At 37.1% G+C, this 13,410-nt stretch overlaps 2 protein-coding genes across 14 annotated transcripts in view; one reads left to right on the forward strand and one right to left on the reverse strand.

Annotated features, from left to right (window-relative positions):
* LOC6504725 (uncharacterized protein CG43867) overlaps positions 1-13,410 on the reverse strand; it is a 104,379-nt gene that overhangs the window by 43,034 nt on the left and 47,935 nt on the right. Inside the window, exons 1-2 of one of the 13 annotated variants that reach the window (XM_032453214.2) lie at positions 2,482-2,614; positions 2,274-2,411 (exon numbers count right to left, since the gene is read on the reverse strand). The exons of 11 other annotated variants lie outside the window; for them this stretch is intronic. The gene's annotated coding sequence lies outside the window, so the exon portion shown is untranslated. Of the gene's footprint in view, positions 1-2,273; positions 2,615-13,410 lie in introns of those variants that run through there. One more of the 13 variants, XM_032453213.2, reaches the window with a different exon arrangement.
* LOC6504777 lies at positions 10,908-11,833 on the forward strand. The gene is made up of 2 exons (XM_001966291.4): positions 10,908-10,983; positions 11,333-11,833. Exon 2 carries the CDS (start codon positions 11,359-11,361, stop codon positions 11,755-11,757), a length of 399 nt encoding a protein of 132 aa, XP_001966327.2. The 5' UTR covers positions 10,908-10,983; positions 11,333-11,358; the 3' UTR covers positions 11,758-11,833.

Raw genomic sequence — 13,410 nt, forward strand, 5'->3', positions numbered from 1 at the left:
TCCCCAGCCCATGTCCTTGCCACTGCTACTGAGTCCTCCCTCGTCCTTTTTAGCCTTTTGTTGTGCGGCCATAAAAAGAAACAGTTATTAGAGGGGCGGCGAAGAGAGAGGGCTGTCCGGCGGAGGAGCTCTCCGGTAGCCGGAGCATCCTTGGCTGGATTATTATTATTATTGCTATTATTATTATTACTGCCACTGTGCATCTACTTTTTGCCAGCACTGTATTACATTTATTGTTATTTTCATGCACTTCCTTTTTTTTTCTCCTGCAAGTTGCGGCACAAAATGCAGGGATTTCATATTTTTTATAAATAGAATATTAAAATTTGAATTCTAATTTAATTTTAATATTTTTGTAAAGCGTTTAATAATTATTTTAATGGACTCCCTTTGAAAATGCGGAAACCAAGAATTATAGAAAAGTGGTCCTTGAGAAGGCTATAACTTGGCCAATATCCATCCGATTCTTAAAAGGAATACCTTAAATGATTTCTGAAACAATTCTCCATCGATCTGCATCCAAATCTAGAAATAAAATTTTCGATTCGATTTTTTCAAAATTTTCTGATGGACCCCCTTTGACAATGATGAAAATCAAGAAATACTATAATTTCGTCCTTTCGAAGGCCATATCTTTATTAATTTCTATCCGATCTTTACATGAAATGCCTCAAACGATTTCTGGACTAATTCTCTACGAAATTGCATCAAAATCTAGAAATAAAATTTTCGATCCCATTTTTTCAAAATTTTCTGATGGACCCCCTTTGAAAATCAAGGGTTAAGGGAAAGTGGTCCTTGCGAAGGCTATATCTTGGGCAATATCTATCCGATTCTTAAACTAAGTACCTCAAATGATTTGTAGATTGATTCTCCGTCAATCTGCATCAAAACCTTATAACAAAATGTTGTTTCCTATTTTTCAAAATTTTTCTTATAGACCTCCTTTGAAAACGAAGAAAATCAAGTTATATCAAACTAGCGGAGGCCCAAGCGATGGCTCTTTCTTGATTTTTGGAGAGTGTTTTCTATTAAAAAGTTTAAGAAATGTGAATATTTTGGGTATATATGTATATGTATATACCCTTTAGATTTTATGAACCTTACCCCGTCCTACTCCCCTTTCCCAAAGCCCTACTCCCCTTTTGTTTTTCCTCCACTTTGATTATTTTGGCCTTAGTTCCTGTTCCTGGTTTAGACATTGTTGTTGGCCCTGTTTTGTTTGGTTTTGTAGCTAAATTAGCTAAATTGCTTATGGCAAAGCTCACGTACCGGTCTCTGCCACGCCCACACAGACCCAAAAAAAAAATAAAATAATAGCAGGGGCGGTGGTGGTGGTGGTGGTGGGGGAGGGGTTGGAATGTGAAACTTCCTCCTCGATTGCTTTTGCCATTTCGGGGGCGGGGATTTTCATCTGGTTTTTGTGTAATTGTTAATCACAGAAAGTTCAACTTTCTGAATATTCACTGGCTTTATTTCTACTACCTCCCATACACCCCCTTCCTCCCTTAGACTTGGAAAGTTTAATGCCACACCCCCTCTTACTCTACGCCACCTCCCCCCCTCCCGACTTTTATGGGATTTCTTTTGTTTTTACAATTTTCCAAAAAAATTGTTGTGCGATTTTTGTTTTCATAGTCCATTTGGTTTTTGGCTTTCTGTGTTGAGACTAAGGGTACTAAGGGTAGCACTGTCCCCCCCTAACATCCTACCCCGCCCACTCCTCTGCTCTGTGTACGTGCAGGTGAACGCATAATTAGGAAAATTCCTTTGTTGTTACTCTGTGTTTTTCGTGGGGGGGGGGGGGGGGGGGGGGGGGGGGGGGGGGAGGGGGGCAGCAAAAAACCGGAACAAAGCCAGAAATATACACTGCGAACTTATTTCTATATTAAACTATACTTATTTCTATTTTATTTTATACTTATTTGTGTAAAATATCATACTTTTTAGAAGCTTTTTTTTGGGTTTTTTTTTTGATTTTTATAATTATTTCAGTGACGAAAATCTTAGTTTTCTAAATTGATTTGTCTTTTTTTGTGAAAATATAATTATTTTATGTATAATTTTTTGTTAGCAACAAAATGTTCTATTTTATGTTAAAATTCAATTATTTCAAGACTTTTCAATGACGAAAATGCCCTTTTTTTTTGGTAAAATTTCATTATTTTTTTGTTAAATAAATAATTTTAGAAGCCAAATATTTAATTTTTACCTAATCATTTCCTAGTTTTAAGCTTATCTTCTCAAACTATAATAAATAGCATAAATCTTACACGTTTCTTTCAGTGCAGCGCTTTCAGTTGAGTGAGTTGAAGTTTTTGCAGCGAAAAATCTCATTTGTTTACATTGCCATTGAATCAATGGGCGAACATTTAATGCCGGGGCCTGGCATTTTCTCGGATTCTCCACAGCTTCTCCATTTCATCATCAATAGAAACCCAATAGCATTCGTCTCGCATTACCAAGGACTCTTGTACTCACCCGTACCTCCACGTAGACCTCCTCGCAGACCTCCTTGTAGACCTCCTCGTACACCCTCTCGAACAGACGCACACACACACACACACATACACACTTACAGGATAAAGAAGGGAAAACGATGCCGAAAACTCACCTGAAAAGAAAATAAAAGAAGAGAATGAGAAAAAAGGAAGAAAAATCAATGTGTATCTTTTGTAAGAAACGGTTAACAAGTCGTATGAGTAATTTTATGACAGACCCTGAAGAAAATGAAACTTTTTATGCAAGAAACATACAAACAAACAAAGAAACAAACAAACATCTGAGATATATGGAGAATTTTTATTTGCTCACGCATAAAATGCCATTTCTAATTTACGATCTAAGGAACTGGTAGGAAGTTTTTCCCAGGCCGCCTGTTTAAGATGAATTTTCGTTATATTCCTCTTATTTTTCTTTTTTTTTTGGGTTTATTGTTATGGTTCTTTGTTTAGATGTTTGCTGTTTGGTGTTTGTTCTTCCTGATTGCAGTATCCTTCATCCTTGTGGGCTTTGTTTTTCTTTTTCATTTTCATTTTCGATTTCGACTGCACACCTAAAATTATGCAATAAAAGAATCCACCAAAAAAGCAGAAAAAGTACGCCCTGAGATTTCTCTTCTAATTAAATCAACATAAAAGCTCTGCGTATCGCAGGATACAAAAGGACGAAGGACGTAGGATGGTAGTACTATGTGGAATATAGGACTCTCTATGCCAGTTGTAGAAACGAAAATTAATGATGTGGAAATTGCGCAAACACGCATCGAATGCTTTTCTTTCATTCGCCACTCGTTAATTTTCATGGCCCCCCCCCAAAAAAAAGGGAGGGAGGGACTGCATTTTGCCAAAAAAGATTTGTGTTTTTGGTTGAAATTAGTTTGTTTTCTACATTTCTTGTTGTTGTTTTTCGGTTGTGGCTTTTGAAAATGTTTTAATTAAAGTGCATTAAAGCAGAGGATGTTTTTAAATGAGAAGCATAATATAAGTGATTGCTTTAATATTTATAGTTACTGGTTACTGGAGACTGACTCTCATACTACTAACTACTATTAGTTGCCATAAACTATCATAGTTAATGGTTGTGAGTTACTAGTTAAGGCATTGATTTTAGGTACTAGTAGATACATGGGAAGGACACGTGTCTCTGGACACATCGTACAAACACAAAAAAAAAAAATTTACAAAAAAAAATTCAAACAAAAAATACAACAAAATTACAATAAAAACATTTACAACAAACAACAATTACAACAACAAAAAATGACAACAAACAAAATTTACAACAAAAACAGTGCAACATAATACTTACAACAACCTTATGACATACTTACAACAACACACTTAAAACAAACATACTTACAACAACATAATTGCAACAACAAAAACTTAATTTACAAAAAAAAATTAAAAAAAAAAGAAACTAATTTTCGGATTTTTCAGGCCAGCTTAAGTGCAACCTTTGAGAATCGAGGAGGAGGGCGCTATTTTTTAATTAATTATTTTATTATTATTTTTTGTTATTTTAATATATATCCATGAAACTAAAGAATCTGCAGCAATGTTATTATATGCAAAGTAACGGTAAAATTGTACTCTTCATTCCCAATAGACATCTGGCCGCCCTTAAATGTAGGCAACGGAAATATAAGAGTTTATATTTTCCGATTTTTAATTTGTTAAAAAATATGTTTTTCTTTAAGAATTTTATTTGTAGCTAAATTTGGTTTTGTAGCTAAATTAGCTAAATTGCTTATGGCAAAGCTCACGTACCGGTCTCTGCCACGCCCACACAGACCCAAAAAAAAAAATAAATAATAGCAGGGGCGGTGGTGGTGGTGGGGGAGGGGTTGGAATGTGAAACTTCCTCCTCGATTGCTTTTGCCATTTCGGGGGCGGGGATTTTCATCTGGTTTTTGTGTAATTGTTAATCACAGAAAGTTCAACTTTCTGAATATTCACTGGCTTTATTTCTACTACCTCCCATACACCCCCTTCCTCCCTTAGACTTGGAAAGTTTAATGCCACACCCCCTCTTACTCTACGCCACCTCCCCCCCTCCCGACTTTTATGGGATTTCTTTTGTTTTTACAATTTTCCAAAAAAATTGTTGTGCGATTTTTGTTTTCATAGTCCATTTGGTTTTTGGCTTTCTGTGTTGAGAAAATCTCTTGTATGTACTAAGGGTAGCACTGTCCCCCCCTAACATCCTACCCCGCCCACTCCTCTGCTCTGTGTACGTGCAGGTGAACGCATAATTAGGAAAATTCCTTTGTTGTTACTCTGTGTTTTTCGTGGGGGGGGGGGGGGGGGAGGGGGGCAGCAAAAAACCGGAACAAAGCCAGAAATATACACTGCGAACTTATTTCTATATTAAACTATACTTATTTCTATTTTATTTTATACTTATTTGTGTAAAATATCATACTTTTTAGAAGCTTTTTTTTGGGTTTTTTTTTTGATTTTTATAATTACACAGGCCGACAATTTCCAACTTTTTTTTTCCTCCACGCATAATTTTACCTGCTCCATAACCTTTAGGGTCCCCTGAACCAAAGTCCAGAACAAACATAGGTTCTATCACCCACCGTTTCTGCGGTACACCGAAGAGAAGAAATTGATCAAATTTTACCATATATTGAATTATGTAGGCCGTGTAATGGCGATGACCATCATAGTTTCCAGTACATATCATTTTTGAAATGTATGTGTACCAACTAAAATTCAAAAATGGTATCTAGCAGTTACCATATCTTTGGAATACTCATCCAAAGTTGAAATCTCAGATTTTCTACGTTAATTTTTGGTCTTCTATGATTTTTCCCCAAACATTTTTCTATGGAAGATTTTTATTTTCTTATTGAAGTCAGTAGATCATACCATGTTTTAATTTTGGATTTAAGGGATAACTCGAAATAATTTTATTGAATTTATTATAGGTGGTTCAACAATATTTTCTTCATTTAAATTGGAGTTTTTAATCTCATATTTTCAAAAAGTCATGGCTATCTAAAACTGTTTCTATATTCAAAACGTATCTATTGCAGGTTCAGCTTGTTTAGTAAAGCTTTACAGAAGTTGTAGATAGCCATGACTTTTTGAAAATATGAGATTAAAAACTCCAATTTAAATGAAGAAAATATTGTTGAACCACCTATAATAAATTCAATAAAATTATTTCGAGTTATCCCTTAAATCCAAAATTAAAACATGGTATGATCTACTGATTTCAATAAGAAAATAAAAATCTTCCTTAGAAAAATGTTTGGGGAAAAATCATAGAAGACCAAAAATTAACGTAGAAAATCTGAGATTTCAACTTTGGATGAGTATTCCAAAGATATGGTAACTGCTAGATACCATTTTTGAATTTTAGTTGGTACACATACATTTCAAAAATGATATGTACTGGAAACTATGATGGTCATCGCCATTACACGGCCTACATAATTCAATATATGGTAAAATTTGATCAATTTCTTCTCGTAGGTGTACCGCGGAAACTGTGGGTTATAGAACCTATGTTTGTTCTGGACTTTGGTTCAGGGGAGCTTAAAGGTTATGGAGCAAGTGAAATTATGCGTGGAGATTTTTTGCTGTTGGCCTGTGTTATTTCAGTGACGAAAATCTTAGTTTTCTAAATTGATTTGTCTTTTTTTGTGAAAATATAATTATTTTATGTATAATTTTTTGTTAGCAACAAAATGTTCTATTTTATGTTAAAATTCAATTATTTCAAGACTTTTCAATGACGAAAATGCCCTTTTTTTTTGGTAAAATTTCATTATTTTTTTGTTAAATAAATAATTTTAGAAGCCAAATATTTAATTTTTACCTAATCATTTCCTAGTTTTAAGCTTATCTTCTCAAACTATAATAAATAGCATAAATCTTACACGTTTCTTTCAGTGCAGCGCTTTCAGTTGAGTGAGTTGAAGTTTTTGCAGCGAAAAATCTCATTTGTTTACATTGCCATTGAATCAATGGGCGAACATTTAATGCCGGGGCCTGGCATTTTCTCGGATTCTCCACAGCTTCTCCATTTCATCATCAATAGAAACCCAATAGCATTCGTCTCGCATTACCAAGGACTCTTGTACTCACCCGTACCTCCACGTAGACCTCCTCGCAGACCTCCTTGTAGACCTCCTCGTACACCCTCTCGAACAGACGCACACACACACACACACATACACACTTACAGGATAAAGAAGGGAAAACGATGCCGAAAACTCACCTGAAAAGAAAATAAAAGAAGAGAATGAGAAAAAAGGAAGAAAAATCAATGTGTATCTTTTGTAAGAAACGGTTAACAAGTCGTATGAGTAATTTTATGACAGACCCTGAAGAAAATGAAACTTTTTATGCAAGAAACATACAAACAAACAAAGAAACAAACAAACATCTGAGATATATGGAGAATTTTTATTTGCTCACGCATAAAATGCCATTTCTAATTTACGATCTAAGGAACTGGTAGGAAGTTTTTCCCAGGCCGCCTGTTTAAGATGAATTTTCGTTATATTCCTCTTATTTTTCTTTTTTTTTTGGGTTTATTGTTATGGTTCTTTGTTTAGATGTTTGCTGTTTGGTGTTTGTTCTTCCTGATTGCAGTATCCTTCATCCTTGTGGGCTTTGTTTTTCTTTTTCATTTTCATTTTCGATTTCGACTGCACACCTAAAATTATGCAATAAAAGAATCCACCAAAAAAGCAGAAAAAGTACGCCCTGAGATTTCTCTTCTAATTAAATCAACATAAAAGCTCTGCGTATCGCAGGATACAAAAGGACGAAGGACGTAGGATGGTAGTACTATGTGGAATATAGGACTCTCTATGCCAGTTGTAGAAACGAAAATTAATGATGTGGAAATTGCGCAAACACGCATCGAATGCTTTTCTTTCATTCGCCACTCGTTAATTTTCATGGCCCCCCCCCAAAAAAAAGGGAGGGAGGGACTGCATTTTGCCAAAAAAGATTTGTGTTTTTGGTTGAAATTAGTTTGTTTTCTACATTTCTTGTTGTTGTTTTTCGGTTGTGGCTTTTGAAAATGTTTTAATTAAAGTGCATTAAAGCAGAGGATGTTTTTAAATGAGAAGCATAATATAAGTGATTGCTTTAATATTTATAGTTACTGGTGGAGACTGACTCTCATACTACTAACTACTATTAGTTGCCATAAACTATCATAGTTAATGGTTGTGAGTTACTAGTTAAGGCATTGATTTTAGGTACTAGTAGATACATGGGAAGGACACGTGTCTCTGGACACATCGTACAAACACAAAAAAAAAAAATTTACAAAAAAAAATTCAAACAAAAAATACAACAAAATTACAATAAAAACATTTACAACAAACAACAATTACAACAACAAAAAATGACAACAAACAAAATTTACAACAAAAACAGTGCAACATAATACTTACAACAACCTTATGACATACTTACAACAACACACTTAAAACAAACATACTTACAACAACATAATTGCAACAACAAAAACTTAATTTACAAAAAAAAATTAAAAAAAAAAGAAACTAATTTTCGGATTTTTCAGGCCAGCTTAAGTGCAACCTTTGAGAATCGAGGAGGAGGGCGCTATTTTTTAATTAATTATTTTATTATTATTTTTTGTTATTTTAATATATATCCATGAAACTAAAGAATCTGCAGCAATGTTATTATATGCAAAGTAACGGTAAAATTGTACTCTTCATTCCCAATAGACATCTGGCCGCCCTTAAATGTAGGCAACGGAAATATAAGAGTTTATATTTTCCGATTTTTAATTTGTTAAAAAATATGTTTTTCTTTAAGAATTTTAAGGAAAATTAACTTTTATTACAAGCTTAAGCTTATATAACTTGCCTAAAATATATTGATCTATAGAGGAAAGTTATAGAAGAGATTTATTGAAATTAAAAAAAAAAGTTAGTTGCTAGTTTCTAATTTCTCTGCAAAAATAATTATTTAATATCCTGAATAATTTGAATATCCTTTTCAGCCTCCTTTCATTAGTCCTTCTAAACAGTCCCCCCCAAAAAATATCTGTTTTTTTTTTGTTTTCAATTTTATTTAATCAATTTAATGAACCCGAAATGCCGGAATTTGTCATGCCTGGATATGCCGAAAATTTGTCAATTGATGCACAACCCTCGACCAAAAACACAACAACGCCTTGCCACAAATTTCACGCAGCATATTTTTCAAAAAAATAAAAAAAAAATGGGGGGAAGAACTGTGTGGCAGTGGCAAGTACGCAGGCTGCATACATAAATCAATTTCAATTAACGTTAATTAAATACGCATCAAGTGGGCATGACCACAAAAGCAAAATACGGAAGCAGCCAAAAACCAGTAAAGGGGCATAAAAATGGAGATTGAAGCTGCCAGAATGGGTGGTTGGTTGGCTGGCTGGCTGGTTGGGTTGTTTTTTGAATGAGAAACGCAGATTGGCATAGAAACGGAGACAGCCCCGAAAAGTATGCTCAACAAATTGAAAATGGAGCTGGTGATGGTGCTATGCTGCCTGGATGGGTTTTGGGTTGGGATTTTAGGTTGGTTGTGGGGTTGGGTGGACGGACAACAACCGGTCCAAACCAGTCCACCCACTTTTTCCCACTCACTATTCTGCGCGTCTGTTTTGCGGTTATGCGCCTGGCTTGTCACGAGACCATACCAAAATATACACAACCGAGCAGGGAAAAAGTACGCAATATAAACAAGTTGAAACCGAAAAGCCAACAAGATATCTATTCGACTAGAAAGGTACCCTACACTGCTATCTATCCTTAACAGAATCCTTGAAACTAGGAACTATGGAGCACCCTCTTGATTCCCTTTTTCTAGTTACCTCCATGGGGATGTGTAATACCACTGACTCCCAGATCTCCCAGAACACTCTAGAATTCTGGCAAACATACACTCGCAGTGACATAAACAAACACTCGCACTGGGAATTGCGAAAAATTCTGTTCCAAAAACCACAATGATGCGGTGTGATGGCCAAAAAAAAAAAAAAAAGGGAAAGGAAACAAGCCAATGGGGAGTGGGAGAATAACTTCAATCCCTGGAATCTAGAATTTAGAAGCTCGAAACCCAAAACCAATAGATTCTAGAATTACAAATGGCAAGTAATCTCTGTCGAGGGTCTAGTCAGCGACATCTCTGATGATTTTTTGAGAAAAAAAAAGAAGGTATTTGATACCCAGTACTTGCTCTCCCACCACTACCTTCGTAAATCATTTTCCAAATTTATATAAATGTTGAATAAGAACCTCCTCCTCGGCCTTCATCCCACTTGAATTTTTCTTTCCGTCTTTTGTATTCATTTTAATTTCCAACTTTTTCGGATAATTACAAAACTCATTAGTGCCGAAACTTTGTACGAGCGGTACCCGAAAATGCTAATTGAAATTGGAAGTTGTGTTTAGAGAAGGAATGAAGGAAAAGTCTGAGATGACTTGGTCAACTGGCAGTGCCAGTTTGTTGCTAAAATACTTCAAAAAAAAATATAAATGATAAGAAAAAAACAGGCTGAGGCTGAGACCGAGGCTTAGGCAGCTGGCACCAAATTTGTAATGGGCTTATAAAAAGCTAAACAGAATTTCTGGGAAATGGATTTGGAATTGAAACGGCACGAAATGAACAGCCTGGAGAACTGCCTCATGTTTGTGCTCTGCCGGCGGGAATGTGGCGACGCCGATGATCGTCACACTTTCATGGATCGACTGGATGTGGCGACGGTGCCCGTTTTAGTTCCAACTATTGTCCAGACCGAGCCATTCCACAGGGGACGTACTGTGCCCCGAATGCCCCGGGGTCTGGCCAAGCGGAGAGCTTCACATTCTCCGGCTGGTCGCGAGGAACTTCACATCCATGCCGATGTCCACCGGCCACCCTCCATCCCAGATCCTGACTCCTCTTTGGGTGTGGTGGAGGCGCCATTGTCCTTCCCCAGCGAGGACATTATCGAAATGAGTTCAGGACAACCGATTCGTTCGCCTGTTACCATCACTTTGTCATAAAATGCGAGTCTGGCGGTGATTTGCATTCGCAAATTGGTAATACAATAGGTAGTTGAATGCCACTTAATTGCACAAAATCATCACTAGCTCCTGTCCAGCAATATATGCATCTATATATGCTATAGAGTATAGAATATATATTGAGTCCGGTGCATTTTTGACAAATTACCATAAGTGACATCATTTTGCATAATAAGCTGCAGGCCCACTACTCTCCCTCCCCAGAGACCCGCAGAAAAATAGCATTTCCCGAGAGGAGAATTCGATGCCAGTTCCAGGTAACACAACTGTACCTGCACTGCACTGGAACAAAGGTGTTTAATGTTTACAATGGCAGTTGGAAGTGTTAATTGCCTAGCTATAAAAGCAAACGACTCTGGGGTGTAGAGCCTCAGTTGGAGGCTCCCAGCCAGAAGCTCTGGTCAAATCAAAATAAATAATAGCGGATTGTCCAGGTGAGAGATTAATTTCTTCGAGAAGTAGCAGGCTTTTGGTGTGGCTGTAGGTGTTTTTATTTGGGATTATACCAAACAAGACATCTCTCGAAGACCAAAGGCACAAAAAATAGCCAACACTTTGAAATCTTATAAGTTAGTTTAACAATAAACTGTTTATTTCTTCAACTATTACTGCCTTCTTCCTAAAAAAACACTTTTCATAAAGATTTCAAGCTTTTAGTGTGGCTGTAGCTATCTTTTTTTGGGATTATACCAAACAAATCACTTTAAAATACCAAAAGCCCTGAAGAAACACTAACGCTTTGTTGCTTTAAATGCCTTATAAAGAATTGTGAATGTTTTTCAGCTTTTATCCCGCCAACCTCATCGGTGATGTGTCTTCTGCTTTCTTTCGGCTGCTGTGGCTGCTCTTCGCCAAAGCCCACGCCCAAGAAAAAGCGCTCCAAGCAAAGCAAAGACAACAAGCCGACGGAGCATTACTATTCCACCGACATCCAGATGCAGGAATTCACTCGATCCGAATACCAACTGACCGGGGATCAAATGCCAAACGGATCCTTGGCCTCACTACCGAGCATGAGCCCCAGCCTGATGGCCCTGCCCCACCGGATTCCCACGTCCACCACCTTGAGTTCGTGGGCCTGCGAGGAGGAGCTCTACGACATGGACGAGTACGAGGAGCGAACGCCCACCAAGTGGACCGCCTGGTGGCTGCAAGGAGCCTCCTCCAGTGATCAGATCCTGGCACCGCACTCCTCAATTTTTACTTAGTTTGGTGGTCGAATAGATGGGTCTAACAATGGGTTTCCTAAGCAATGGCTAAATAAAACTTTAAAGTTTTAAAATACAATTTTTTTTTAATTAAAGAAAAGAGGGAAGGTCGCTAACCAAACTATGCATTTTTAAAATAAAATTACGCCACATTTAGGCAAGTGTGGAAAAAAAAGGATTCAACTGGCAGAGACTGTGTAATAAAAATTTGATTAGCTGCTTGTTTAACTTTAATTAAGTTGACTCCACACACCAGGACACACTCGCACACAAGGTAAAGGATGGTGGCAGAGGAGTCACAGGAAAGTTAATCAAATATTTAGCTCGAGAGTCCCTTTCGCAGGATAACCAAGAACCAAGCCACCAAGCCAAGAGAGAGGGAATGCCAGCCGCAGGGTTTAGTTTTGGTCTGGGCTGGGCTGGGCATATTAACATTTTGACTGAACAAACTGGCAAAGGCAAAGCCAAACAAACAAACAAATGCCAGAATATTCATGATGATCATTAACACAGAGCCCAAGACAAGGAATATGCCATATATCCTTGCCATACAGGATGCAGTTAGTCCGGGAGCCGACTTTAACGCCCGAAAGCAAATTTGCTCAGAAGGATATGTGGGCGATGGTGATGGTGTTAACCATAGACACCATCACCATCGCCCACACCATCCTTGTGGGGGCGCTCCTTTGCCAAAGTGCTCTCTCCGACCTAAAGGACATTAAGGAACTTTTCCAACATGTCATTAAAATAAAAATCGAGAGAGTGTTAAATGATTTACAAAAAAAAACAAGAAAGGAAAGCTAACTTCGGGCGGAGCCGAAGTTTATATACCCTTGCAGTTCAGTCGCAGTCCGATAGGTGGCGCCACGCATCTATATTATTAGATATACAGCGGATCGTATATAGTCGGCCGATCCTTATGAAATTTGGCATATCGAATTATTTTGACCAAAGAAGCATACATTGAAAATCCCATCCTTCTAACTTGAAAAACAACGAAGTTATGCCATTTCCGATCAATCAGTTATATGGCAGCTATAGGATATAGTCGACCGATCTTTATGAAATTTGGCAGATCGTATAAGTTGGACCAAATAAGAATCCATAGAAAGTCCCAACCTTCTAACTTGAAAAACAACGAAGTTATGCCATTTCCGATCAATCAGTTATATGGCAGCTATAGGATATAGTCGACCGATCTTTATGAAATTTGGCAGATCGTATAAGTTGGACCAAATAAGAATCCATAGAAAGTCCCAACCTTCTAACTTGAAAAACAACGAAGTTATGCCATTTCCGATCAATCAGTTATATGGCAGCTATAGGATATAGTCGACCGATCCCGGCCGTTCCGACTTATGTACTACCTGCAAAGGAAAGAAGGGTGTGTGCAAAGTTTCAACTCGATAGCTTTAAAACTGAGAGACTAGTTTGCGTAGAAACAGACAGACAGACGGACAGACAGACAGACGGACATGCTTATATCGACTCAGGAGGTGATCCTGATCAAGAATATATAAACTTTATAGGGTCGGAGATGTCTCCTTCACTGCGTTGCACACTTTTGACCAAAATTATAATACCCTCTGCAAGGGTATAAAAACACACACACACAGAAAAGGATAAAAAAAAAAGAAAATACTGAAAAAAGGA

This window comes from Drosophila ananassae, chromosome XL, assembly GCF_017639315.1.
Source record: "Drosophila ananassae strain 14024-0371.13 chromosome XL, ASM1763931v2, whole genome shotgun sequence".
Lineage (NCBI taxonomy): Eukaryota > Metazoa > Arthropoda > Insecta > Diptera > Drosophilidae > Drosophila > Drosophila ananassae.

Coding starts and splice junctions, on each gene's coding strand:
- LOC6504777 (XM_001966291.4), top strand. CDS start 11,359: ATGTGTCTTCTGCTTTCTTTCGGCTGCTGTGGCTGCTCTTCGCCAAAG.